The 25,502-nt window shown below is 40.9% G+C and overlaps 1 protein-coding gene across 6 annotated transcripts in view; it reads right to left on the bottom strand.

Moving 5' to 3' along the window:
- rptor (regulatory associated protein of MTOR, complex 1) overlaps positions 1-25,502 on the bottom strand; it is a 198,588-nt gene that overhangs the window by 83,625 nt on the left and 89,461 nt on the right. For 4 of the 6 annotated variants that reach the window (XM_030416136.1, XM_030416152.1, XM_030416143.1 and 1 more), the window contains exons 8-10: positions 16,710-16,769; positions 8,612-8,712; positions 4,455-4,599 (exon numbers count right to left, since the gene is read on the bottom strand). In XM_030416136.1, the coding sequence (XP_030271996.1) occupies positions 4,455-4,599; positions 8,612-8,712; positions 16,710-16,769 (306 nt within the window). Of the gene's footprint in view, positions 1-4,454; positions 4,600-8,611; positions 8,713-16,709; positions 16,770-18,733; positions 18,804-18,850; positions 18,922-25,502 lie in introns of those variants that run through there. The other 2 variants (XM_030416172.1, XM_030416179.1) reach the window with 2 other exon arrangements.

Below are 25,502 nucleotides of genomic sequence, written 5' to 3'. Positions count from 1 at the left end.
GACCCTCTCCCTAACCCGGCCTTCGATGGTGGGGCTGGTCAGGATGGATGTGAAAGATCCAACCTGACTCACTAACATACAAATGTACTAAGGTCCGAGTAGTATTTGTTAATTGAGAGGGAAAGTCATTTACAGATTGGGGCATTATTAGGTTGGGAACACAAAAGCTCCAAACCAAAGGTAATAGCTCTCACAATAAATCCTAAATCTTACTGGGTAGGCATTTGATCGGAATGATATAGGTCAAAGGTTTTCAAAGTCTGACACACATGTCAGCTCTCCATCACATTGGATATTATTTTCTTCAGCATCTAATCTACTTAGAGCTTCCTACGTGATGACGAGATGGTGCCACTGAATGTCTTAATACTCATTCCATGTCTCACCTTTTGTTAAACCCCTTTGTAAGATCAGTACAAAGCTGTCTCATCTGATTTTTAATTAATTTGATTATGTAAGCTCCCGTCTTTGTTTATGAGGCCCACCATTACATTGTGCCTTTGGTTTTCAAATATTATCTGTCCGTTTCTTTTGTTTAGTCATGGCTCATATCTCCCTTTAATACCCCATCACAACTTCACTGCACAAAAAAATTATTTCTAAGAGATGCTGAAGAATGATCTCATCTTTTTCTTGCTCATTTTGTACTTTCAGGTGATCTCGAGTTAGCGACAACTGTAAAAAAAAATGTTCTCTCTTACATTTCTTGTAATCAAAATAAATATTTGAGCGTTAAATAAAAATTTTGCTCCTAATATATAGACATTTCTAGGGGTATTTTTCTAGGTTTCATAACTTGAAGCGCTGAGAGTCTGAGTGTAAACTTGGCCAACAAAATATCTCTCCCCGCTGTTGTTTATGTAATCCAACACCGAGGAAACAAGCAGATAGAGCATTCTAATTCGCGAAGACACGCTTGCAGGGAGGAGGCTGCTGCGCCGTGTGAGATGACAGCGTTAACTCACACGATGCCTGCCAATATGAATGAGTAACTCATCACCAAAACCTGTGTGTGTGTGTGTGTGTCTGTGTGAGAAAGAGAGGGTGTGTGTGTGTGTGTGTGTGTGTGTGTGTGTGTGACAAGGGGACAGCCGACAGCAACAGAGGAGTGTATGGGACCAGTTGGCGGCTGACTAAGCTCTTTTTTCCTGTTGCCTGCAGAGTGGCGCAGCGACGCACACTCACAAACACATATATATATACAGTAGACGCACACCCGCACACACTCCCACACTGAAACTACCCACAGGGGAGTCATCAGCCTTGGGTTTATCTGCTCTCCCCTATTCTGCCCCATTTGAATAACAATTGCTGTTTGTGTTGGGGCACCAACATCAATCAACAAGCCCCCAAACTGCTTAATTCCCCCTCTCCATCGTCCCCCCACCCCAATCTATGCTGATCCCAACTTTTATTTTTCCACTCGCCTTTTATCTCTGGCACTTGCATTTTTTATTGTTCTCTCAGTCTCGTTTCCTACACTCTTAAAGCACCTTTCTGTCGTTATTCTGTCCTCCTTAATACTGCATGCGCTGCTGTGAAACAAAGTGCAACCCCCAATTTCTTTGGCAGTAAACAGCGCAATATACCCCCAATCTAAAATAATAGGCCGCTACGAGCGAGAAAGAAAGGGTACTGCTCGCTCAAGGAGCAGGGAGCAGTGTTCTTTACAATAACTGATGCAAGGGTGTTACACAACAAGTCTCTCCTCAAGGCGATGAGAGTCAGATAGTGTTTTTTTTTTTTTTTGTTTATTTCCAACATGAGCCAGATAATGAGTGGGAGAGATGGAGGGAGGCATTTATAGCAGAACAAGAAGAGAAATGAGAAAGTGGGAGAAGTGTTTGTGTAACTGAAAGGGAGATAGATGATGGGATAATGTTTCTTACACACTGTGGAGGAGCATGTAAAGTCAGTGGCGAACAGGGAGGACTTTTACCACATCTGTGTGTGTGTGTGTTTACAATGCTAGTAATGAGAAAACATGGTCAAATCAGCACAATGGTAGAAAATGTAAAACACTGCGAGAACCTCTGTCCGGCACTGTGTGAGTAAAGAGCACAACACTCTTAAATGTGTGTTGTTGAATAATTCACAGAAAAAACTTTTTTGTGGACTACTATGGCTATGTATTTTAGTACCACTGCTTTTAACCTAAATCTGCCACGTCTACCACAGCTAGATATGTCCAACATGTCACACAAAGTCCTCTAATAGCCCCTAGAGGACAGGTATTATCTTCCGCTTTCAGTCAGAGGTGGGGATGGCTGGGTTGAAGCAGCAGGGCTCTGACTCCCCATAAAGCTTGCCTTGTGTCTGTCTGTGCAGCATTCAGGTTGGCCCGGGGCTGCTACAAGTGAGGACACTGTTATAGCTGCCTCCGTTATTAAGCAGAGAGCAACACGTACAGCAACACCAGCAACAGTCAACATGTAGAAATAACTGAGAAACACAAACATGGAAATTTATACTTAGCATGAAGGAGGTGTATGCATATGCTAGAGGGCCAAAGCAAGTAAAAACACCTACATGTCTTGGCTCACACTTCCTCGACAGTGTTTATTTTTAAATGTTGTGAAAGTAATTAAAGCGTTTTGTTTCTTGTCCGTTTTGAAGAATGAATGTTGGTTCAACTGTGGGAAAAAAGGTGCATTTGCTGCAGCTGGTTTAGTATTAAAATGGCTGCGGCGCAGGAGGCAGAGCAGTTCATCCACTAATCTGGGGGTTCGAGCCGCAGATCCCCCGGCTGCTTGTCGAGGTAGCCTTAGGCACAACACTAAATGGAATGATTGAGCACAGAAGTATCGTGGAGTGTTTTGGTCAGGAAGTGCTGTATCGTTTCCCGATGAGCAAGCTGGCACCTTGCATGGCAGCTTCTTGCCAACAGTGTACAAATGTGTGCGTAACCAGGTGAATGTGACAAGTGCTGCAAAGCGCTTCGAGTAGTCAGTAGACCAGAAAATCACTGTATAAATGTAAGTCCATTATCATTTATCCCTTTAAGCCTCTTTTTAAATGAATTCATTAGTGGCTGTTAATGAGAAGTCACGCTCTACATCTGAGGTCAGACTATGATGCTCCCAGCAATAATATTGTGTATAATCCTACAAGCATGATACCTTCCTGTTAGCACTGTAGCAGGGGTAAAAAGTACAATATTAGCAACCTGCCCTAAAAACAAAACAGGTTTCCTACGTTTCTCGATATTTTTGATAAATATGTTTGTTAACCTTAGTACTGACAGTCTGATGACAAGATAAATATCTTTGTCAGGCCTACACATTTTCATTGATCCAGGATGGTTCAAGCCTAGCTTAGCCCAAACTACTGGTCACAGCCTCCAAGGAAAGGGGAAAAATCTCAAATGCTAACTGTTAAAAATTGTATTTTTCGTATTGTTGTTATTGTTAGCAAGCAAGCTGGCCACTCAAACATCTAAGGTTTTGTTGAGAGTCAGGGAAGCGTTTGAAGCAGCCACATAACTGTGAGGATAGTGATACTGAGATGCTGCATAGAGCCACCGACCCCAGCTGTTATTGGTCAGTAATTGGCTCCAGAGGGTAAGTCATCTCCTGTCAAACCAGAGCATCGTGTCTTTGATACACCCATGCTTAAATCACAAGATATAGTGAAAACAGTAACACAGTGGTTCTCAAATTGGAATCCAGAGCCCCCCAGGGGTTACATTCTGTAATAAAATATTCTAAGACGAGATTCTTATGAAATTCCAGGTCCATGATCTATTCCGTGTCAATTTGGTGGTCCTTCACGTGGAGAGGTTTGAGAATCACTGCAGTAGAGGATAGTATAACAACATTGCAGTTGGTGGAATTCACATTTAAGGAAAAACAAGCTAACAGTTAGCCCCAGTCTTAGTCATGCTAAGCTAGACTAAACTTGTTTGAGACCAAAGCCTGTGCTAAATGCACACAGCTAAAATGGATATCAATCTTCTTCTCTGAGGGTCTGAAAGCTGACAAACACATTTCTAAGAATGTTACAGTATTCCCTTAAGCCTGTGGACTCTATAGCGGAGTAGTTGGCACTGTTACAAATATTTCACAGTGGCAAACCATAGCCTGTTCTCAAAGTTACATACAAAAACAAAAAAAACAAAACACACTTATTCTAGCTGCTGTCAACAGCTTAACAGGCCCAGAGGCAATTTTAACATTTGTGTATAAGTGACCATGTTGATGGCATTTTGTATACTCTCGATGGCTTTTAAAAGTAAACACTTGCACATTAAATATACATAGTGCCATTCCATCACAACACTGCCTCCTGATTCATCAAAGAATGTATCTGTTAGAAAATCTGTTCATCCCTTAACTTCAGTGTGTGCAAACTAAAAGCAAAGCTTAGCGGATGACTCTTCCTCTTGCCTTCTGCTCCACAAAGCAAAGGACATCTGTGCATGTGTGTACATGAAGCTCTGCTGGTGTGTTTCTTACCACATGGCGTGCATGTATGTAGGGGGCAGACGAGGACTGCTGACCGGCGTGCAGTTGTACGACCTCATTATCCTCTCTGCTAACAGGAAATTGCGGAACAAGCTGGCCACCAGCAGGTCCTGACGAAACAACTTCTGGAACAGATCTAAAGACACAGAGATCGAACAGAAATGATCCATCATGTCAGGGACAGAAGAGGGCGGCGGATGAATACAATTAAACAAAGACGTGATTACAAGTGAGGAAAATGGGGCGATGAACGACTAAACGTAAATCAAACTGGGTAAAAGAGAGAAGCTAAATGAGAAAAACTGACACTTTAGAGTAAAACAGGGTAGCTGGTGTATAAACTTACAGAATACAGGAGGACAGAGATATGTAGATTAAAGTGATGAGTCAAGGTCACATTTTCATCAGCTCATTAATGTATTCACTAATTCACTCTAATAGGACCAGGCTAATCCTACGCCAATCTCTATTTTATGACTGCGATTCCCCTGTTTGTGTGAGGGAGCGAAAGTGTGTGCGCGCGTGTGTGTGTGTAGGATATTATGTGAGAGACAGTGTTTGACAACTCGTGTCCCTGCTGTATGCATTCCACTGTTTAAATGTTTAAGTGTTTGTGCTACCCTGTGTGTGTGTGTGTGTGTGTGTCTGTGCATATGTGTGAGTGTGTTTTGGATTAGGTGCGCAGCGCCTTCATTACAGGGATCCTTTCTGATGTGGGCTGCTTCATTAACAGCAGAGCCCCGAGGTTTTAAAAGGCTTCGGCAGCCATCAGCGTTGTCACATTGCTATTCTAGCTGGGATACAGTTTGTCTCGGGGGAGTCTCATTGTGAGTGAGTGTGTCAGTGTGAGTGTATGTGTTGCATACGAGAGATAGGTGAGCAATGAGAGTGAGTATATGAGCTGTATGCTAAAAGTTAAGTAGGTGTCAAAAAAGGAAGATGGGAGGGTATTTTCATGTAGCCTGGCTGAGCCTGTGGGTAATGATTAGTTCCAGGCTGTCTGTGTGTGTGTGTGTGTGTGTGTGTGTGTGTGTGTGTGTGTGTGTTTGTGTGTGTGTGTGTGTGTGTGTTTGTGTGTTGTGACCATACAGAGTGTATGTGTGTGCATGGTTGTTTTATGGTTGCCAAATCATGGTTAAAATGATACCCCCAATTACTGAGCTGGATACTCCAAACACAATTAATCTCCATTTGAGGAGCCGACCTGCTCTGACTGCACTTCTGGCATTTCATATCAACATCTTGACTATTCTCAACCACTGGGGATGTTCTTAGGTTTTCATATTGCTGATGCCTCACTGCTGCAATGGTCTTACAAGGCGCTCTAATTTGGACTCCCTGAGCTGAAACACACAGGTCATTTCATTTTTCATCACTGGCTAGACATGTTCAAATAGAGATAGATTTTTTTCAGTTTCACAACTTTAGTGTGCCATTAGCTGTCTTCAGACGTCTGTGTTTCCACCACCTTCAACACCAGTACGAACAGCGTTCTTGCTTGTTTGCTTTTCTGCTTTAAAGCACGATTCCAGTTCATTACAGTTTTATATTCATTTTGGGTCTAATAATTTTGGCCAGTGCTTCTAGCACCAAAGTAATCCCCAGTTCTGAGAACACTAAGACACGGGGTGCCGTACTAATGAGTCCTAAAACCCTTAGTGGTAACTCATTTCCAGTTAGCATTTTTGCTCTTCCAGTTCCCTTGACTCAATGTCAATGAGATCTTTGAATGGTCAGTGGTTGGCACAGGCAGATATTTACAAGTTTTGTTCTACGAAATAAAATACATCATTAAACGTCCTACAAATTAAACATAAAGCGCTTACATGTCTAAATCAGACAACAGAAGTTGTGAGGAACATTATAGGTCATCATGCCGAACACGGAGACTCACCAACTCACTAGTCGGCTTTTAAAGGCTGACTTTAGTTACTAACACATCTAACTCTAACACCACACCATGCATAATGATACGTGTATAGTCACTGTATAGTAAGGTGCTTAGTGGTGGTGATGTTTAAGACCACAGTATAGTCTGTTTTATAGGCCAAGATTAGCTTTTTACTTCTTTTTAGGTTTTAAAAAATCATTAAAGTGGTGTTCATCTGTGATTATCTTGCTGAACAAAGCATGTAAGTATCATAACCTTGTGTCATGGTGTTACTGTGCCACAGAGTTTATTTTATGTGATAATCCAAAATCCAATTCAAAGTTCCCAAAGGCTTTTTGCCGAGGGAACCATGTTCACCTCTGGGTTGGCCTACAAAAATACTTTATCCCTGCAAAACTCTTTTGCTAAAACCCAGAGGGTCCCAGAGGTTGAGAAACCAGTGTAACTGACCGTTTGCTAAACCCTGCCTCCTTAGCTAACTCCAGGTTTTCTGTTCTCACACGAGAGATATGCAGCTAACAGTGACGCAGTGCCACTATCTATGAAACAATGGGTTATTGATTTCAAACAGATGTAGACAAAGACAAACTTGCCTTTCCCTTCTGACAATTGTTAATTTTGATGGCTGAAATGAAAACTGTTGCTGACAGATTTATTGAGCTGTAGCCAGTTAGCTAATCAAGTAAACGTTAGCTCCACAAACTGGTTGAAAATGCCGTCACTGGCACTGCATGAAAAGTGGGATTTTCGTCAGTATGCGGCACTGTAGATTGACGTGGAATTTCTGGTTTGCGGCTGCACGCGGCAATTTGCAGGCAACACTGAAAACTGACGTAAATTGTCGGAAATTGACGTGGGCCTTGCTTGGCAGTTGTCCCCCAATGACCCCCCTCCCCCTGATTCTAGGGGAGGCTTTAACATGTAAATGAAAATACTGTGAGCCATACAAATGCAAATCAGGGTTGCAGGGGGACCTTTTTCTAAAAGGTGTTAACTTCATTTTAAGAAAATCTCTGGTATAAATAGATCAGGCTCAGTATAGCCTAATTATAGACCCTTATATTTGAGCTTGAATGGATTTATTTAATGAAAGTATGCTAGATTAATTACTGTGTATGTCATTAGCAATGACCAATGTTATGTAAAAAAGATTATTTATTCTTTTCTCTCTCTCTCTCTCCTGGGAACAAGTTAAAGATAAAATGCCAGTTGTTAAGAAGTTAAAATTTGCATGAAATATTTTGAGATAACCAAGATATTAAAATGTAAAAAAAAAAAAAAAAAAAAAAAAAAAAGTATTTCTATAATTTCATGGGTTCTGAATGTTTTAAAAGCAATTAAAAAGTAGTTCTTATTGCGTGTGAGAGCAGAGACGTTCTACTGTGGTGAGAGTTCATGACCTGTAAGAGTTTTTACACTTCCGGGTAGACCGGAGCTGAGTGACGAGGAAGAAGGAGCCACGTTCACAGCCTGTAAATTGACGTTAACTGCCGAAAATTAGGGAGATTTCTGGGCGTTTACGGGGCCGAAAATCCCACTTTTCATGCAGTGTGGCTGACTTCAAGCTGACTCTCTGTAAATGAAACATTTGTTAAGGGGTTCTTGAATAAGCATTTGATGGCTAAATACACGATATCATTCTAAAAGACTGAGGCTAAAGCTACATGTCGTAAACAAAAAGGCAACTTCATCACTTGATGATACAAGTGTGAGATGTAGCATTGCTCTTATATTGTATTGTAGAGTTAGATAGTGCCAGTATTATAAAAAAGAAAGGAAACGTTTGTTCTGCCATTTATTAATGCTAACTTTACGCTGTATTGTACTCAAGTATAACGGTATTGTAGCCTGGCATTACCGGAGCTGCTGAACACTGTGATATTACTCGACACAGGGGGAGCTGTGGGAATGCTACTCCTCATACCCCTACTATATAAGTAACTCTGTTAATCCAGCCCTGTCCACACCAGTTATGATTGGAAAATTAATGTTAGAGGGAGGGGTTTAGTGAATGGTCAGTTGGCTTACCAATCCTATTTATCGCTCTTTTAAACCTCTTTTAAGATGTATCACCAGTGACTTTGATGAGTGCAATGATTTCATAACAATGTAATGGAAAGATGAGACCCAAGTTGTAATAAACTGAGTTGATTCTGTCAAAGTGGGGACGGGGGGGGGGGACAATAAAATGTTGTTATCTGATTAAACAAATTAAACCGTGCATCCCTGTCATGTGTCTGTGTATGTAAAGCCTCACCTCTAGGCAGCACATTCCAGGCGATGGTGTCGGTGATGGCTGTGAAGATCCAGTTGAGCTCTCCTAGGGGAGTGCGTCTGTCATTGAGCCTGCCAGGGATCCTGCACCACACACAACATAACACAGATGGCACAGTGTCAGTCGTGCTCACTGTAAGTCACATGGCTGACTCAGGGCACGAAGTGGCAAACTGCTTGGTAGTATTACCACAACACATCTGAAGAGATTTACATTTACAGGCACTTAGGCACTTACTCAGAGGGACTAACAATGAGTTCAAGTTTGAATATTCATGTGTGCATCGACATTCATAACCGCACAGGAGATACTGAGACACACAGATAGATAGAATAGAATAGATAGATGGAATGAAGCATTTCGTTGACATACTGAAATCTGACATTAAGTGTATCATAAGTATTCAACCATTACAGCACAGTATCCACATAGCTGTATATCTGTAATGCGTAATAAAGGATAATGGGATGTGTAAACCTGCGCAACGTACATCTGTTTTTACAGAGACGCCTCCATCCATAGTCTGGCACTGCAGGGTTTAGAGTTCTATTGTTATTTCCCTGATGTGACAATAATCCCTGAAGCAAAACCGGGAAAATGACCTTTACCACATCTAGGCATCTGCCTTTTAGTTAACACTGTGTAAAACAGTGAGAGAATGTATGTGGGGAAAGGAAAAATGAGAGAAAGCACTGCTAAGCACTTTTACTACTCACAAAGCTACATACAGACAAGGGTGAGTTTGTATGTGTAAGAGACAACAGAGGAAGAAAAGATTAGAGGATAGGGAGGTCATTGATTGCATTGTCCGGTAGAGAGGAGGGTTTCCCTTGTCTCTAAGCGGAGAACACCGTGTGCTCGCTCACTACCTTTACCTCTGAGACGGGTCATAGTTGAAGACCAGAGGAACCTGTCAGTGTGCGACTTTGTGAGGGAAATCTTTGGTCATGAATCCAGAAACAGCGCTCTGAAACACGCCTACCAAAACATCAACAGAGATTTGGCTACACACCATATTTGGATTAAGGTTAAAAGAAGTGTGCCAACACCATGGTCAAAATCAAAAGTTTTTGGCTGCGTTTTCAAAACACAAAAGTGGTATAAAAGAATGACGAGGGTATGACAAGTTTTGGCGTGCATATTTGTTTGTAACATGACAGCCCGAGGATTCAGAAACTGACATGTCAACTGTAGTCATAAACTAGTGCAGCTTGGCATGACTGGGTCAACAATTCTGACATTTATTGCACAATAGTTACAGACTCAAGTGTTTTCTTCCAATTTTCTCTCCATCTCACAAATGTCATCACCCACTGTCACTTGCAGAATTTAGTTTCCACGGTGGTTTTATCATCATTAGTTGGTGAACTGGAGCAATGCAGGGAGCACGTCTTTGTCTTGTGACTGAAGAATGAAATATAGTTATTTACGTCATCTGCCAATAAAATAAACTTTTTTACATGGCAATACATAATTTGCTAAACACTTAGAAACCACTTTAGCAAACTTGTGAAGTCAATAAGCAAATGACCTCTTACTACACATAGAGTGTCGGACCTTTCGCTGGCCAAAACCTAAGTGACAAATAATAGCAGCTCTGAAGCTCCTGGCAGGTACAGTCCTGCTGTATAACTGTGAAGGCTGGCCAGCTCCTGAGCACTTTGACTGCTTGCCAAAGGTGTTCAGCAAGTCAGCACGAAGGATGAACACTCAGCAGTTCATATCCTTGCTCAGTATCCAGTGTAATATATTTGAGGAGTGAAAAGGACGGTGTATTGGTGAAGGGGTGGACAGATAGATGGATGAATTGTTGGAAAGGCTGGAAAAATGCCCTCAGAGCTTTCCGTTGTGCTACATTGTTCTGTTTCATTAAAATTTCCGGCAATACTTGATACTAAAATATCTTTTCATTATGTAAAGCGCCTACTGTATACTCTCTTGAGTGTTAGTGTCTATGAATCCATATGAGTCGTTCGTACTGTTCATTATGGGTGTAAATCTTTGGCAATCTCACAGTTTAATTTGATTTAGATTTTTCCAGTGTCTGATCCGATATTCTATTGTTTTCTGAAAGAAAACGATTCATGATTCAAAACTGATTATTGATTGAACAAATAGAAAAGTCTCTTACTCCAGTTTATTGCGTGCATAACCTTTAATTGGACAGTCTCTCCTTTTGAACTAATTTGGTTTACGGTTATAAGGAATTAGACACAGAGCAGTCCTGCAGGCTGCGGCGGTAAGGCGTAGCGACAGCTCTGCACAGGACCGTGACTTCAGTCACATCCAAAATCTGCAGGCTTTTTTGGCTGCGTGCTCCAAAATCCCTCTGCTTGTATGATCTTTTTTCTGTTTATTAGTTATACATTTTACATTCTTGAAAATAGAATAGGAGCAATTGTCTAGAAACACTTTTCCATACACAACTGTCTTACTCCAATATCAATCCAGATCTGGATATGACTAAAATCAAATTACATACTTTTCCATTATGTATAGAATACTATAGATTGTCAGGTACAGAAATATGAGGGTACTTTCTCATGGCTAACTCCTAAATGTAACCTCAGCTGGATAAATAGACAAAGATTTAAGATTTTAGATGTTCACAAGGCCACAAATGCCTCTACCATATGAATACACTTTTGCTACAACAAGGAGCCACATCTCTACCACTTTGAGGGTAGAAGTGACGTCTCTGTGGAGCGAGGGCACGAAGCATTCTCTTACAGGATCAACAAAGTATCTCCTTGGCAAGAAATACCCACAGGTGCCATCGCAGCGAGGTGAATCCTTAATGGAGTTTAACTCAAGAGAACCCCTGGTGAGTAGATCGCCCGACGGGGGTGGACTGTGTAAGACTTGGAGGGTGGCTGAGAACAGAGAGCAACCTACAACACTTGTGTCTCGTGAGATCGCACCGTTTCTTTCTTTTCAAGACTGTAGTATATTGGATGCAGGTAAAATCCACGTGCGCTTGCTGTCGTGACTTGCTTATCTAAAAGGCTTTTGTGATTGGATACGGCCAGAATGTGTGTTGGATGTATGTGGGAAGTGGAGACAGAAGGGTGCACAGATGGAGGAGAGACAGAAGAATGATGAAATTAATAAACAAATCCACAGCTACTAGATGCTGACATTATGTTGAATACGGTCTGCCACAAAGGCCTGTAACATTTCAGGAGAAATGAGTGTTTGACACGTGCTTTCCAATTGTGTATGACCTTTAAAGGTGTGACTATGTGCCCAGTGAGTGGACAGCGAGTGTAATGCCCATTAGCTGCTTGCTTCTGCCCACGAGTAAAATTTGGACAAAGCAAAAATGATGAAAAAGGAACAAAGCTGCTTTGAGTACTATTTGAGACCAATCATCCTCGACGCGTTGAAAAGGCTGAACAACAATGAACTGCCATGCATATCTCTGTTGAAGCCTCCAAAGAAAAGAACCTGGCTTGAATTTTGTGCTATTGTTGCTAGGATACCACAAGGTCAGCTGGAAAGTGACTGTCAGTACAGCTCCAGATGTGTTACAGCAGCTACCGGTAGCTTATCATGGCTCACTGTCAAAACATGGTTGCCATAAATTTCATGTACTTTAGTTATGCTTTGCCAGTAAAAGAAAGGGATGTAAAAGAAACAAGTGAACAAGAGTGAAGACATAGAGTCATGAATACCATCAATTTGTGTGTTCCAGTTCTTTCTTTTTGTGATGCACCCGGTGTTGCACATATTACTCTGTTTAACTCGTCCCCATCCACTTCAGTTTGTGAGACACTTTCTGCAGTTAATTCCTATGTAGCTATATTATATATGTATCTAAACATGTTGTGGCAAGATGTGCGCCTATGCCCTGGACAGTAACAAGGTCCCAAGTGTGGAAGCATCATGACTAATGGCTGTGTTTGACGGTGAACCACTTCCGAGGGTAGTTTACTAAATGCAAGCGTCTTTTTAACGAAAATACTGGAATTATTCTGGATTATTTGAATCAACTCTGAACATGTTATGTTCATTTTTCATTTTCGCTACTTAGGAGAAGCACAACAAGCTACGATAACAATTCGACGTCATCGACACTACACAGCTCACATGGTGAAGGTGTTAGCAAACCTGTGTTGTCTTTTTTAAACATCAAGTAGACACAATGAAATTTTTGCTTTCATGGGTTTGATATGAATTATTTTGTTTTTCAGGTGGAAAAAAAGGGGGTTTTGCAGAGATAATCTGTCAAAGTTCCTTAACTTTGTTTTAATCTGTGAAACAGGTAAGGTGGCAAAACGGTTTTGTGCTTGGTGAAAAAAAAACAGATGGAGAAAAAAGTTTTGACAGGTGCGAAAAAATTACTTTTGTGTTTATTCTGTCTTTCTGATTCAACCACAGTGGGGCTGAAGTCATAAACATGGGAGAGAAAACAACATGGTTCTGATCCTCAGAATTGTTTTCTCCAATACCTGTCAGGGCTTCTGCACGTTTCTGTACATCTGACAAATGGTAAGACAAATATAAAATACGTTTTAAGCTTTCTTCGACCGTCATCAAGTCCTCACTGTGCTCTTCAAATGCCTGATGTTCTGCTATGTCCACCAGCTAGTTGCTCATTTTTTTTTTTTTTTTTTTTTTTTGATGTACTATTATAATCCCAAATTGGGAAATTCTTTTTTCCACTCACATTACACACAGGTGCGCACACACAAACACACACATGCAGTGTAGAGGAGATGAGCGAAGGGGCAGCCACACATGCTACGGCGCCCAATGAGCAGTGTTAGGGGCCGGTGCCTTGCTCAGGGGCACCTCGGCAACGCCCAGGATGTGAACCAGCACTCTCCAACTGCCGGTCCACATCATTCTTTTTTGGTCCGAGTGGGACTTGAACCAGCGACTTTCAAGTCCCCAAGCCAAGTCCCTACGGACTGAGCTATTGCCGCCCCCAATTTTATCTGCCTATGCAGTGGGTTCACCAGAGTTTTTAATAAAAACAGCTACTTGCTGTGACTGGAACAAGGTTAATGAGAGAAGTGTTTGTGGGTTAGATGCTACACAGAGCTGGGGAGAACTGCAGTGCTGGGCGAGTGCATCACAATGAGCAACATTTTAAGTCTACACAGTCAATCTTGATTAGTGAATCTTTATATAGTCAGAAATTCATCAGTATTGTAAGACCTGCACTCATCTGGTCACAAAAAAACAGCTGATTCTGTGATGTTTCCTGTTCCTGTGATGAAGCATCCCTTGAAAAATGTTTGACTTTGGAGCAGGGAGGTGAGATGGCATACAGGTATAGCTGCATTTTTCTTTCATGAGCTTTGAGACCATCCATTATTTAACTGCAAGGGACATCAGCTGAGTCAACATTCAGCCCTCTGGACAGCATGTTGGACATGCAATGAACCAAAACTGCAACTTAAGCATCAGGGATCCCACCAGCCCCCACTGACTAAAAACAAAAGCCCTCCTCCAGACATGTTCAGAGCTGCTGAAACATGAAGAATGAGAAGAAGTACTTTTCTCTCTTTATTTAATTGCAGTATATTAATGAAGGAGACTTTCTGCTTTACTATTTACCATCGACTCTTCTCTAGATATTTTTTTTCCTCAGAATGAAATCCCACTTTTAATATTTTCTTTCCTTGTGGGTCAACTCAAGGTCATGTATCTCATGAATCTGATATTTTATTAATGGTTTTTCAACATTGTTTGGAATTGACAACGATCGAGCATACAGGCCGATACAGAAAAGGTCAGCAGTTTGCTGCTGCAGAACTCTTTCTCTTAACCTTACTGGGCTTGCTTTCCGTATAATATCCTGCTTTGCATTCAGTATGTCTGAAGCAGACAGCTAACATGGGGAGCAGAGCACAGGATCTTAAAAAACATAGCAGCATACTTGTGTTTGACCGTTTCACCCTGCAGCCTGAGGAGATTCGCTCTCTAAAAGAAAAGTGATGCGTTTTCTGTTTGTCATGTCATTGCCACACATACCCAGAGGCTGATACAAAGATCAAACCGACAACTCAGTGGAATTGCATTGAGTATTACCTTAGCATGCCTTGGTTAAGAGCTGACTTCATTCAAGCCTGGCATATGATTGATTAGTGACTGTAGCTTTGAATTCAGATGACAGTTTGTTGGTCTCTAATTCGACTCTGAGGAGGCACCACAGTTAAACTGCCCTGTCTCTGATTGTTTCTGATCAGTGTTTTACTCATGCCCGACGGAAGAATGAGATCACGTTTGAAACACTCTCCACAACGCCGTCTCTGACGTACGTGGCTCATAGGACGTGGGTCATAAATTACTTTCTCCCCTCTCCACGGAAGCCCATTCTTTATTCTGGTGAGACAAGTGATAAAAGATGAAGAGGACACGGGAGCCTGAGCATGAATGGAGAGCTTCAATGTTGTCAAACCCACCCACTGATGTTGGTGCGGCTGTGAAGGCAGAATGTGGAATGAAAGTGAAAGACAAATGCAAAAAGGGAATATTTCTTCAAAGGTTATCGTCATCGCTCTAGTGGTTTCTCTTCCTGCGCTGGGAATCACTGGGCAGTAGATGTATATGTGTGTGTGTACAGTGCTGGGGAATTTCCAGCATAAAAGGCTAAATTTGGCAGAAATGTATCTCAAATATAGTTGATAAGATCAACGAACATGCAAGCAAGTAAAAAAGAGATTAATTTTTTAAGATAATAAAGTGGTAAAACATGAAGAACAGTGACAAAAGGGCATGTAAGAGGTGCGGAACATGTTTTAACTATGGAGAGCCATTATTAATCTCATAGAAGCATGGAAAGCAAGTTGAAAGAACACCAAAACTATCCACAAATGATCCAACCCTGGCACTGAACCAAACAGTGTAATAAGTGTATTTATAAAAATGCTTAAAACAGCCCAATGACTACTTAAAGGCAGTCCTTTAACCGAGATAATTCAACACACATGGGCAGAGAAGAGTGAGCTGTTTGTGTTACGCAAGGTAAAGGATAAGATGTGTTGAGTTTGCATTTTAAGCAATCAGGAACAACAGCTAATTAAAATGGAAGCAGATCAAAAATGGGGACACTTCTCACTAAAATAGGTTAACATATAATGTAGGTAAAAGAATGAAAAAGCCTGTTTCACTAAAGGTTAACAAAGGTTACTATTCAAGAGATTACAGAACTACCAAATCATTTTTGTTTGTCTGGCTAGAGTTTGGACAGGAAAGTAAAAGTGCATCATCCTGGGACATTCCTGATGTCTGGAATGTGAAGACTCACTCTCTCTCTCTCTCACTCACTCACTCACTCACACACACACTGAAAACAGCTCTTGGGACACATGGAGCAGATGAGCGCAAAGTGTCTCTGCACAAACCCTCAATCAAAAACCAAAACCCAATTAAAGTCACGTGGAAGGTACAGGTGTGCTGTGCAGGTGCTGTGTGTGCATGCGTGTGAATGCGCTGAAACCACAGTTTGAGCATGGGAAGAAAATTCCCCTTCAGCAAACACCATTAACAGACTGCTGAGACACTTAAGTAGATGTCATTTTTTTACGTCGAGACATGACAGTCGGCTTTCAAGGTACCCGCTTCACCTCAACCAACTTAGATTATGGTTGTCATTTTTACACTCCCCTGCACGTACAGGGGAAAAAGGAAGAAAAGCCACCCCTGATGGTTCTGTGAAAGTACTAAAACTTTGGATATGACATCCATATTGATCGCTAATATCTGAGAGTGTGTGCCTAAGAGCAAGAGACGTTCCTTGCGAGCCGCTCGGCACCCAGAGGTTTATTGAAGAATTGTGGAGCTTTAAATCTGCCAAACTACTGCCGCTTTGGCTGCGAGGCGGAAACAAAGGCAGAGAATTATACCTGCAGGATAGAAAACAACAGAGAGACAGCTGACAATAAGGAGGGGAGAGCAAATGAGACAGACAGGAAGACAGACAGAGAGTGAGAGAGACAGGAGGCAAACAGGATAATGATCTCTGTAGACGGCACCCTCCTGACAGATCGAGACAGTACGAGGGGAAAGAGCTGCGACAGAGAGATTTTTTTGTTTGTTTTTTTTAGGATGGCGGTGAAGTGCCACTTACTTCTCGATGAGGTCTAACGTCACCCCAGGCACCAACTTGGCACTCTTCTGCATACAAAACCTGGGGAAAAAAAACAGACAGGGAAAAGCTGCTGATAAGAATTGGAAAGAAAACAAGAGGTGCTCAAAGAACAGACAAAGCAATAAAAAGGCTTGGCCTCTACAGTGCACGTTTTACGACCTGCAAGAGAAGACAATCAACGGGTAAAACACTCGCATGATAAATGAGAGCTACAAAGATTACAACCACTGAGCACTTTGATAAGTGTCTTTTGGCTGAGTTACAGTCAAAAGTGGAGGGGCAGGCAGCGGGAAACGCACAGTCGTATTTTCTGGAGCGTCTGGCATGGGGCTATTGTTTACCGAGCGCGGTTAGCTTCGACAGGTCAGGCCAGCTGTAAGTCACAGCAGGTTGGCGGTGAGCCTCGACGCAGCTCGGCGCCGGAGTACACTGCGAGTAATCACACACCTGGAGGAGAGCAGGTGTGTGTGTGTGTGTGTGTGTGTGTGTGTGTGTGTGTGCGTGTGCGTGTGCAAAACAAACTGCAGGGAATTTTGAATGAAAAAAGCGATGAGATTACACTGTAAAAAACATCAAGTTTAACTGAACAGTGTGGTTGGTAGTTGTTCCTTAGTTTGAAGACTAACAACTACCAACAAGACAGGACAAAATTGGAGCTCTTTGTATGGACCCACATTATGGATTTTTTTCAGCCAATATTGATAAACGATAACATCCTCCTTCTCATGGCTGATACCGATAATATTGCCGATGATTTCACTTTTTTCTCTTCTCGAAAAATGATTCTTTACCTTTAGTTTATTCACACCTTAGGGTAGAAAGGTGTAGTGGGCAAAGATGGATGATTTAACATTTCATAGATCGAACATAATTTGTTGTGTTAAAACTCAAACATTTTCCCTCCCCTCAGAACCCTTGCGGAACATGTATTGCAAATTGCAATCATGTTGTCTTCCTTCAAAACTGTCAACCATTTCATTTTTTACTCTTTAGTGTACACTTCAACTCAATTAAAGCAATTTACCTTCAAGTTATCAGCTATACAATTGGCTAGAATTTCACAGATACTGATATACTGATAAGCCAACAATATAATTTTCCCACTATGGAGCCATTATTGTTTTATATTTATATATCATCAGTGCTGTTTAAAGTTGAATTATTTTGTCTACTTAAAGTGCTAGATGAGTCACGTAGTTCATTGGCTAACTGTGTGGTTTTGTTCAAGTCAAATATGGTACAATGTTTTTTTTGGCTGAAAAGGATTTATCACTATGAGTGACATTACTTATGGAAATTTGACCCCACTACATGTAAATATAACAATCGGTCCAGCTTTAAGACATAATTCGTTTCCAAACCTAAAAAGGTGTTACTAATAACATTCAGCAACTAAATATGGCATACCATCTCCCCCTTCCATTGCTTTCACATGAAAACACAGCTGCTTGTTGTAGCTAATGCTAGCTTACTCAAAGATAGCAAGCTAACCTTAGGGCAGTGTCATTGTTTTCCAGAAACTTGCAACTCCTAAGACTCTTAATGCTTGATACCACGTGATTCTAACAGCGTCATACCATTGGCTGACAGAGCTTGGTAGAAGCTGGAACCAGAATTCTTAAACATAGGTAAACGAAATCATTTTACACCCGACAAAAAGGGTGAGATTACCAATTCACAATTATAATGATTCTGTTATGCTAAAATATGCACCTTTCTACAAGCTGTAGATCTTTTTTTATAAAAAAAAAAAAAAAAGATTATGGAATTTCTCACCCACATGCAGTACATGGTGGGAAGCTTAAGATAGTAAGCAGATAATGTATTACTGACAACAACTGAATTTGATTTGTTTAGTGAAATACTTGATATTTAGCCAAAGTCATCATCTTGAAAGGTATGAGGCTTAAAATCATGAATAGAAGTTCTGAAGTGGGTCTAATTGTAGGAAATACACAACATGACACATGACAAATGAAATGAAATTGAAAATTTACACTGAAAGAATTGATTCACAAGGTAAAAGCAACTCTTATTCCGAAGCTTCCTGTCACGATCAGTATCAGCGATTCAGCTTTGCCTGGGAGCAAATTCAGTTTCCAAAAGAATAGAAGTCATACATGGATTGGGAATCTGTATCCAACAATTGATCCACCCCGACTGTGATGCAAGCCATGGCACTCACACGCCGAAGACTAATAAGATCCCTCATGACACCAGTGTGACTTAATGTCTCTTTAAAGAACAGCACAGGCCCTGAGTGTCCCTGGCACTCAAGGATCAAAGAGGAGGGAGGATGTAACCAGGACAACTTGTTCTTAAGTCTTAATGATCAGCAACTTTTTGAGTGCAGCTCATAATATGCACAATCTGCATTGGCAGAGCATGTGCCAGTCATAGATACAGAACAGGTGCCAGCCCTTTGCGGTTTGTCAGAAACACAGATATATCATTGTTTCCCCAATACAACACAATCCAATCCGTGTTCTGCAATTACTTTTGAATTTCCTTTGAAGCGCAGATTAAAGACTTTGTTTATGATTTCGCCCGTGTCTGATCCAAAAGGGATATGGTGAATCCCCAGACATAAACAGAGACGAAAAACTAAAAATGGAGTCTGGCAGAAACAGGCAGACGGGCCAAAGTAAACAGAGCTCAGACCAAGCAGGAGGTTGCATCAGGGAGAGCGTGATTCCACACAACCCCTGTGCAGGGAGATGTAAAAATCCCTCAGGCGTGGAAGGTAGGAGAAGGGAGTGATAAAGAAGAAAATAGAAGGACAGGAGAGGAAAATTTGGTCATTGCAGCGTCTATTGTAATCTTGGTCCACAATGTGCCTCAGAAAAGCCATGTTAGTGTTCTCGGATGATCAAACACAAACAATAACATTCTGGTCTGATTGCGAGACTGATTTAAGCACTGCCATGAGAATAAATGATTCTTCAAATGCATATAATACCGTACATGAACTCGAACTCTAGATGCTTTCCTTCTGGCTCGTTTCTTTTTTTCTAATCCCAAAAATATGAATTCCCCACAACAAGAATAAGACAGAGCGACCAACGTTAAATCATTAAATTGGAAAATGTGTTATACTCCTATAAGAACATGCAAATGATGTATAAAATGAGTATCAATCAAGCTAAATTTCATCCCTGTGACAAACTCAAGAAGGGAATCATACATGGAATAGGATGCTTGCATATTACACTCCATAGACCTCACTGAAAGACTGTATTATACAAGCTCAATACATTCCTATGAGGCTGAAATGTTTGAATATGGCATGGGGTCATATTAGAGTGCTTTCCATCAAGGCTTGGTTGATATCTTGTCAAATCTGGTCTCACCTAAAACTCATTGGCGTTTGTGAAATGTCTGCTGAATGCATTGTAGCCGGATGACACATCAACGGTAGTTGCTAATTAGAGGTGCATTTACACCTTCGCCAAAGAAAGGAGAAACATCAAATCAGGGTTAATGTAAGCACTACAGCCTCTAAGATGAACACAGTCAAAGTAGGACGATAATTATCTCAGCCATGACTCAAGCTTGGAAAATGAGTCGCCTGGAAGTGAGGGACACCGTTTGCTTCTTTTTTCAGAAAAAATATTTCCTAAGACTCAACAAGCCACAATTTAAAAGGGCCTACATTTCTTTTAGGCTTTTCATGTGAACAACTCATTCATTACATGAACCAGATGATTTGAAAGATATAGTGACAAACAGGACCAATGTAGCCAACGTGAAGCTACCATCACTCCAGTTTAGTTTACATTTGGTTCATTGTAAATTATGCCTCTCTGTTAACACTGTCACACTTTCACAGATACTTAGTGTTGGGGAAGAAATATGATCTTTCCAGGACGGTATTTCTCCAAACAATAGGAGGTCACATACACATACCTAGATACTCAAAGCTACTGTAGATATGTCTACAGAACAGATGTCTGACTACCAAGCCAAGGCTAAGCTAACTGTTTGTGTAAACATCATAGGAGGACTTCAACATATCTATGTTAGCAGACTAAGTGTCTCTGACCGATTTTACCCCTTACTCTTCTGGCTACAGGGGAGAGATTCTGCATCACCCCCCTTGCTATGTTATTAAACAAATAACCGTGTATGGAAGCACTGCCTCCTGAAGCTGTAAGATATAATTTGGACACTTGAGAAGGCTGGAGAGGATTGTCATGGCAACACTCTGAAGACAGACGTGATGTCATTTTTCCTGAACGGTCAAGTGAGCCGAAATTCCAAAACATTAACACGTAATCACAAACATAAATAAAGAGCGAGGGCAGAGACAAAGAGCCATGCTAGTGGCTCTGTGAGGCTTGGCTCAGAAACGTTAAGTGTGTTGACCCAAAAACTAACAAACAGTATAACAATGTTAGTGTGCCATGTTGCTCTAAGAAAGTGGGTTAATGGCCTAGTAGCATGGAAAAGGCTGTTTCTTACTAGGTAACAGGGTGCCCTGAAAGTTGCATCTATAATTTGCAAAAGGTATCGTGGGGGCCAGGCATAAGGTGGATAGTATTAGACGTTTAGAATGGTACACAGACTTGTTTAGCATTAGCACATGCTAATATAACCCAAAGTACAGCTGAAGCTGATAGGAACATCATCAGTTTTGGAGCCATTTGGCCAAAACCAAAGGATTGGACCAATTAAAAGGTTGAATTGATGAAGGCATTTGATTAAAGGGATCACAAACAAGTTACTTCTATTCATCATGAGGGGAGCACGATTGTTCCATCATTCCAATACTTACCCATATTTCATTCTGGACCAAAGTGGTGAACGGATCAACTGACTGCTGTCTGCTATTATCACTAACAATTAAATGAAATATAAGCAAGAAGATCCAGTCATCTTCTATGAATATGACTCTGTGATAAAATACCATTTTGGCTTAAATCTTGGGAAATAAGTTATGTCTATGTGGCAAAAAACTGAACAAAAAGCAAGAGGAAGTTGGATTTGAAACCTATATAAGATGATATAAGAGACCCACAAATATGGATGGTAAAGGACTCAACTTTGATCATTCTGAATGTAAGCATTTTTGTTGTGACAACTACAAGTCATGGGAAAATAGAATAAGTAATAAAATAGTAAAATAGACAATCTGGAAATATATACAATATACAATGAAATGGTTGTAGCTTTATAAATGAAATGAGAATGAGTAGTTATATTTGTTTTGTTTTATAAATGGCCAAATGAGTCCGATCATCAGAGGCAGGAGTTGTACAGTTTAATGGCCACAGGTAAGAATGACTTCCTGTGGCGCTGGCGCATTGAGGAGCACTTAACACTTATCAGTGCTGGAACAACACAATATGAACGGACCAGCTGACGGAGGTATGGGAGGGCTGGAGGGCAGAGATGAAGAGGAAACTGAGGGATTACCGCTAACAGAGAGTGAGGTGGCCAAAGTTTAATTGGATGCGTGAAAAAGAGAGTGAGTGTGTGGAGGCTGGGGCAAGAGGGTAGGAGTGGGCATGTACATATTAAAACTTTTAGAGGGGATATTAAGTGGATCTTGTACAAGGAAACGACTATACTGCTCTCAGGATGGCTGCTGAGGGAGGAGTGGAAGGAGCAGAGTTTCTCCTCTGGTCCCTGCAGAACCGGCTGTCGGTTACAGCTCATTACTCCTTCAATCAGCCTTCTTGTCCCAAGTCCCTGACTCCATCAGTCATGCGCTGGAGGTACAGCTAGGTGAAATCAAATCTAATCTGCTGTGGTCCTGACCTACAATGTACATGAGATATAGTATATCAATCTCAGTAAATTCTATGAAAACAACTAACTTGTATACATGATGATGATTGTGACACAACCCTGTGATCCTGTGGTACGAACTTCAAACTGATGTCTTAAAATACATGTTGAAGGAAAGTTTAAATATAGGCAACTCTAAAGGAGAACCCTCAAACATTGTTGTTTTAAAGGAACACGGGAAATCTTCCAAGCAATCAAAGTAGTTTGTAGTTGACAGCAGGTATTTAAATGCTGGGGATTCTCTCCTCTCATTTTAACCAGAATTTGTGTCATTCCCCTACTGTCGATGCTTCACACAGCCAGCAATTCTATCTTCGGCAATAACCGTTGGAACATCACGTGTTGTCTACGATCAACTTCACATTCTTTCCTAGCTTCTCATCTCCTCTCCCCCTCTGTGAATAGTATCCTGAGCCTCGAGTCCTAAGTGACACCTGAAAGTGGCTCAACATCTTATATGATCCACATCATTTTTCATATTTCATGTTTACTTGTAATTGATTCATTGATTGAAAAAGTTTTAAAGACTGTAGTTTCGATCGAAGTAACGTTTTTTGAGGCAGATCAGCAGTGTTTGGAAGGTAACTAAGTACTATACTTCAGGACAATTTTGTGGTACTTCTACTTAAGTAGTTTTTCCATTTTCTTCTACTTTAGATTTCCACTCCACCTTATTCTAGAGGCAGTACTTTTTAGTCCACTGCATTTATTTGATAATTTTAGTTAATACTTACTTTGCAGACTGCATGCTGCAAGTAGAATTCAACCTTCTACAGCTGGGTAGCCACACCTGTTGCAATTTCAATCACTACTTTGCATAGATGTAGCTATACCTTGACAGATTAGCTACTGTATATAGGACTGTGATGTTGGCAAACAAGGCTCTAATTGGTCAACTGTCCAATGCGAGGAAACAATATGTGGACAGAATTTCAGATTTCTTGGAACTACAGCACTGGGAAAGGCAAGGCTGCAAATCCCACATTTCAGGCACACAGTCATCACGTGACACTGAAAAGACTTTCAGCAGCGTTCCTGAAATGTAGCATTGCAAAATTCTTGCAGCTAATGAGCACAAAACAGTGTGGTAACTTCAAAATAGTACAGGATCTGTATGTGTAAAATCCATTAGCTAGAATGAAATATGTGTAAAGACAATGAGAACTAAAGGATGGGGCATTTCGAGCACTTCTTTCCAAATTTCTCTTTGTTACCTGAGCTAATAGCACTCTGCTTATTAAGCAACAGCAGGCGGCTCCTGAGCTCCGGTGCAACTGCTCTTGTTTCAAAACAACCTTTCAAATGATAACACATTATGATTAATGTGCTTTTTGATCATTAACAAGACAAATGTGAAGATGGAGAGGGCCCTGCCTTATCAGCATAGAAACACGCTTCATTACTGCTATCACTTCAAATCAACATCAAAGTGTAGTGCTAGTGGTATATTGGACACATTATGCTAATTAACAGAAATTTCCTCAGCTGCAGGGGTTCTTGACCTTGCTTACAGCGCAATTAAGTCTAAACGAAAAATCCACCCAAAAGAATATACATATGTTCTTTCCTTTAACATCGCAGGGTTTCTATTTGAATTTGTGAGTTTTAACAAGTCTCACTTCCAGCTGAACAGCATAGAGACAGACCGTACTGATGATGTCACCTAGAGACAAATCTGACAGTGAATAATGGACCAACTGTTGAGAGTCTGTGACAGCAGTGATGGTGATTTTACCGAGAAACGAACACATTTTCGGACTCACAGCTGTAAGCCTTACTTTGAAAGAAAACTCATTTGGATCTATAGTACCGGTAATTAGTAATATAGTAAAGATACCTGATGACACCATTCAGTATATTTAGGTAGACGATTAAACTGATCAAAATAACTTGAATATGTTCATGTGATTTGATGAGCCATACATTGAGTGACTGTATTTAATCTACATACTGCATACAGACTGATGACACATTAAAGGAAATACCTAAATAATTGATGTTAATCATATTTTATGGCCTTTGTACTCCAACTAGTGAAATGTTCATCATCAGAGCAGTAAATGAGTCAGTTTTTCTTTGGTATGGTTTTCATTCCTCGATTAGAGTTCAGAGAATCAAGACCAGCAGGGAAGCTGTTCTGAGGCACTTGTTGTGCCACAAACTATCGTTGGTGGAATATTTGTACGTCAGCCATCTGTGTGTTTTTAATAAAAAAATAAAAGAAATGCACCACAAGCCTTTTTGTTCATTCTTTGGTACATCAGGGGGGATTTCATAATTTATTTGACATCAGCTGGATCTTTTTCATGGAGTTTATAAAACTTCTGTATTAAAAAAAAGATTAAAGCTGTATCAGTATATTTTGTAGCTCACTCCCACTACTTTTTGCAATCCTTTCATATCATATCAAATTGCAATAAAGTTTAAAGGACCGTATTGATTAAGAAAGCTTAGTAAGTAAAATCCATGTCTTCTTGATTTTAATGCAGGTGTATGTGCCTTCAGCCTTGCCCCCCAGCATGGTCACAGTTGCAAGAACACCAGTGGTGGGCGCTTGCTCAGGCCTGTGAGAGGTGACCAGAGCAGACTGGGCTTTTTTGGAGGGTGGGCCTTAAGGGACAGACTAAGGGTGAATAGAGGTGCTGCAGCAAAGGACAACATGAGAAAAATATTGTGGGTTTTTTCACATTAAAGCATGTAAACATTTTCTTATTAAACAGCTTTATAGTTTTAACAGCTGTATCCAGCGTTTGCACTCTCTCTTTAAGTGTAATAGCTGCTTTGGCAGCTGGCACCCAGCAGCATGAGGCAAACTGCAGATCCAGCCACAGAAAATATTTATACTCAGTAAAAAGATATGGTGTGACATCAGCAGAGAGTTCAGCCTTTGAAACAAGACGAAGCCGAGCTATCAGATCTTGCTATCAGTATGTATGTTTGATAGGGTTTTCTGAGGTAACGCTCTGCTCTCTTCATAGAGGA

The sequence above is a fragment of the Sparus aurata genome, chromosome 1 (genome assembly GCF_900880675.1).
Source record: "Sparus aurata chromosome 1, fSpaAur1.1, whole genome shotgun sequence".
Classification (NCBI taxonomy): Eukaryota; Metazoa; Chordata; class Actinopteri; order Spariformes; family Sparidae; genus Sparus; species Sparus aurata.
Note: the sequence above shows the minus strand (reverse complement) of the source record. Positions and strands in the feature narration are given on the sequence as shown.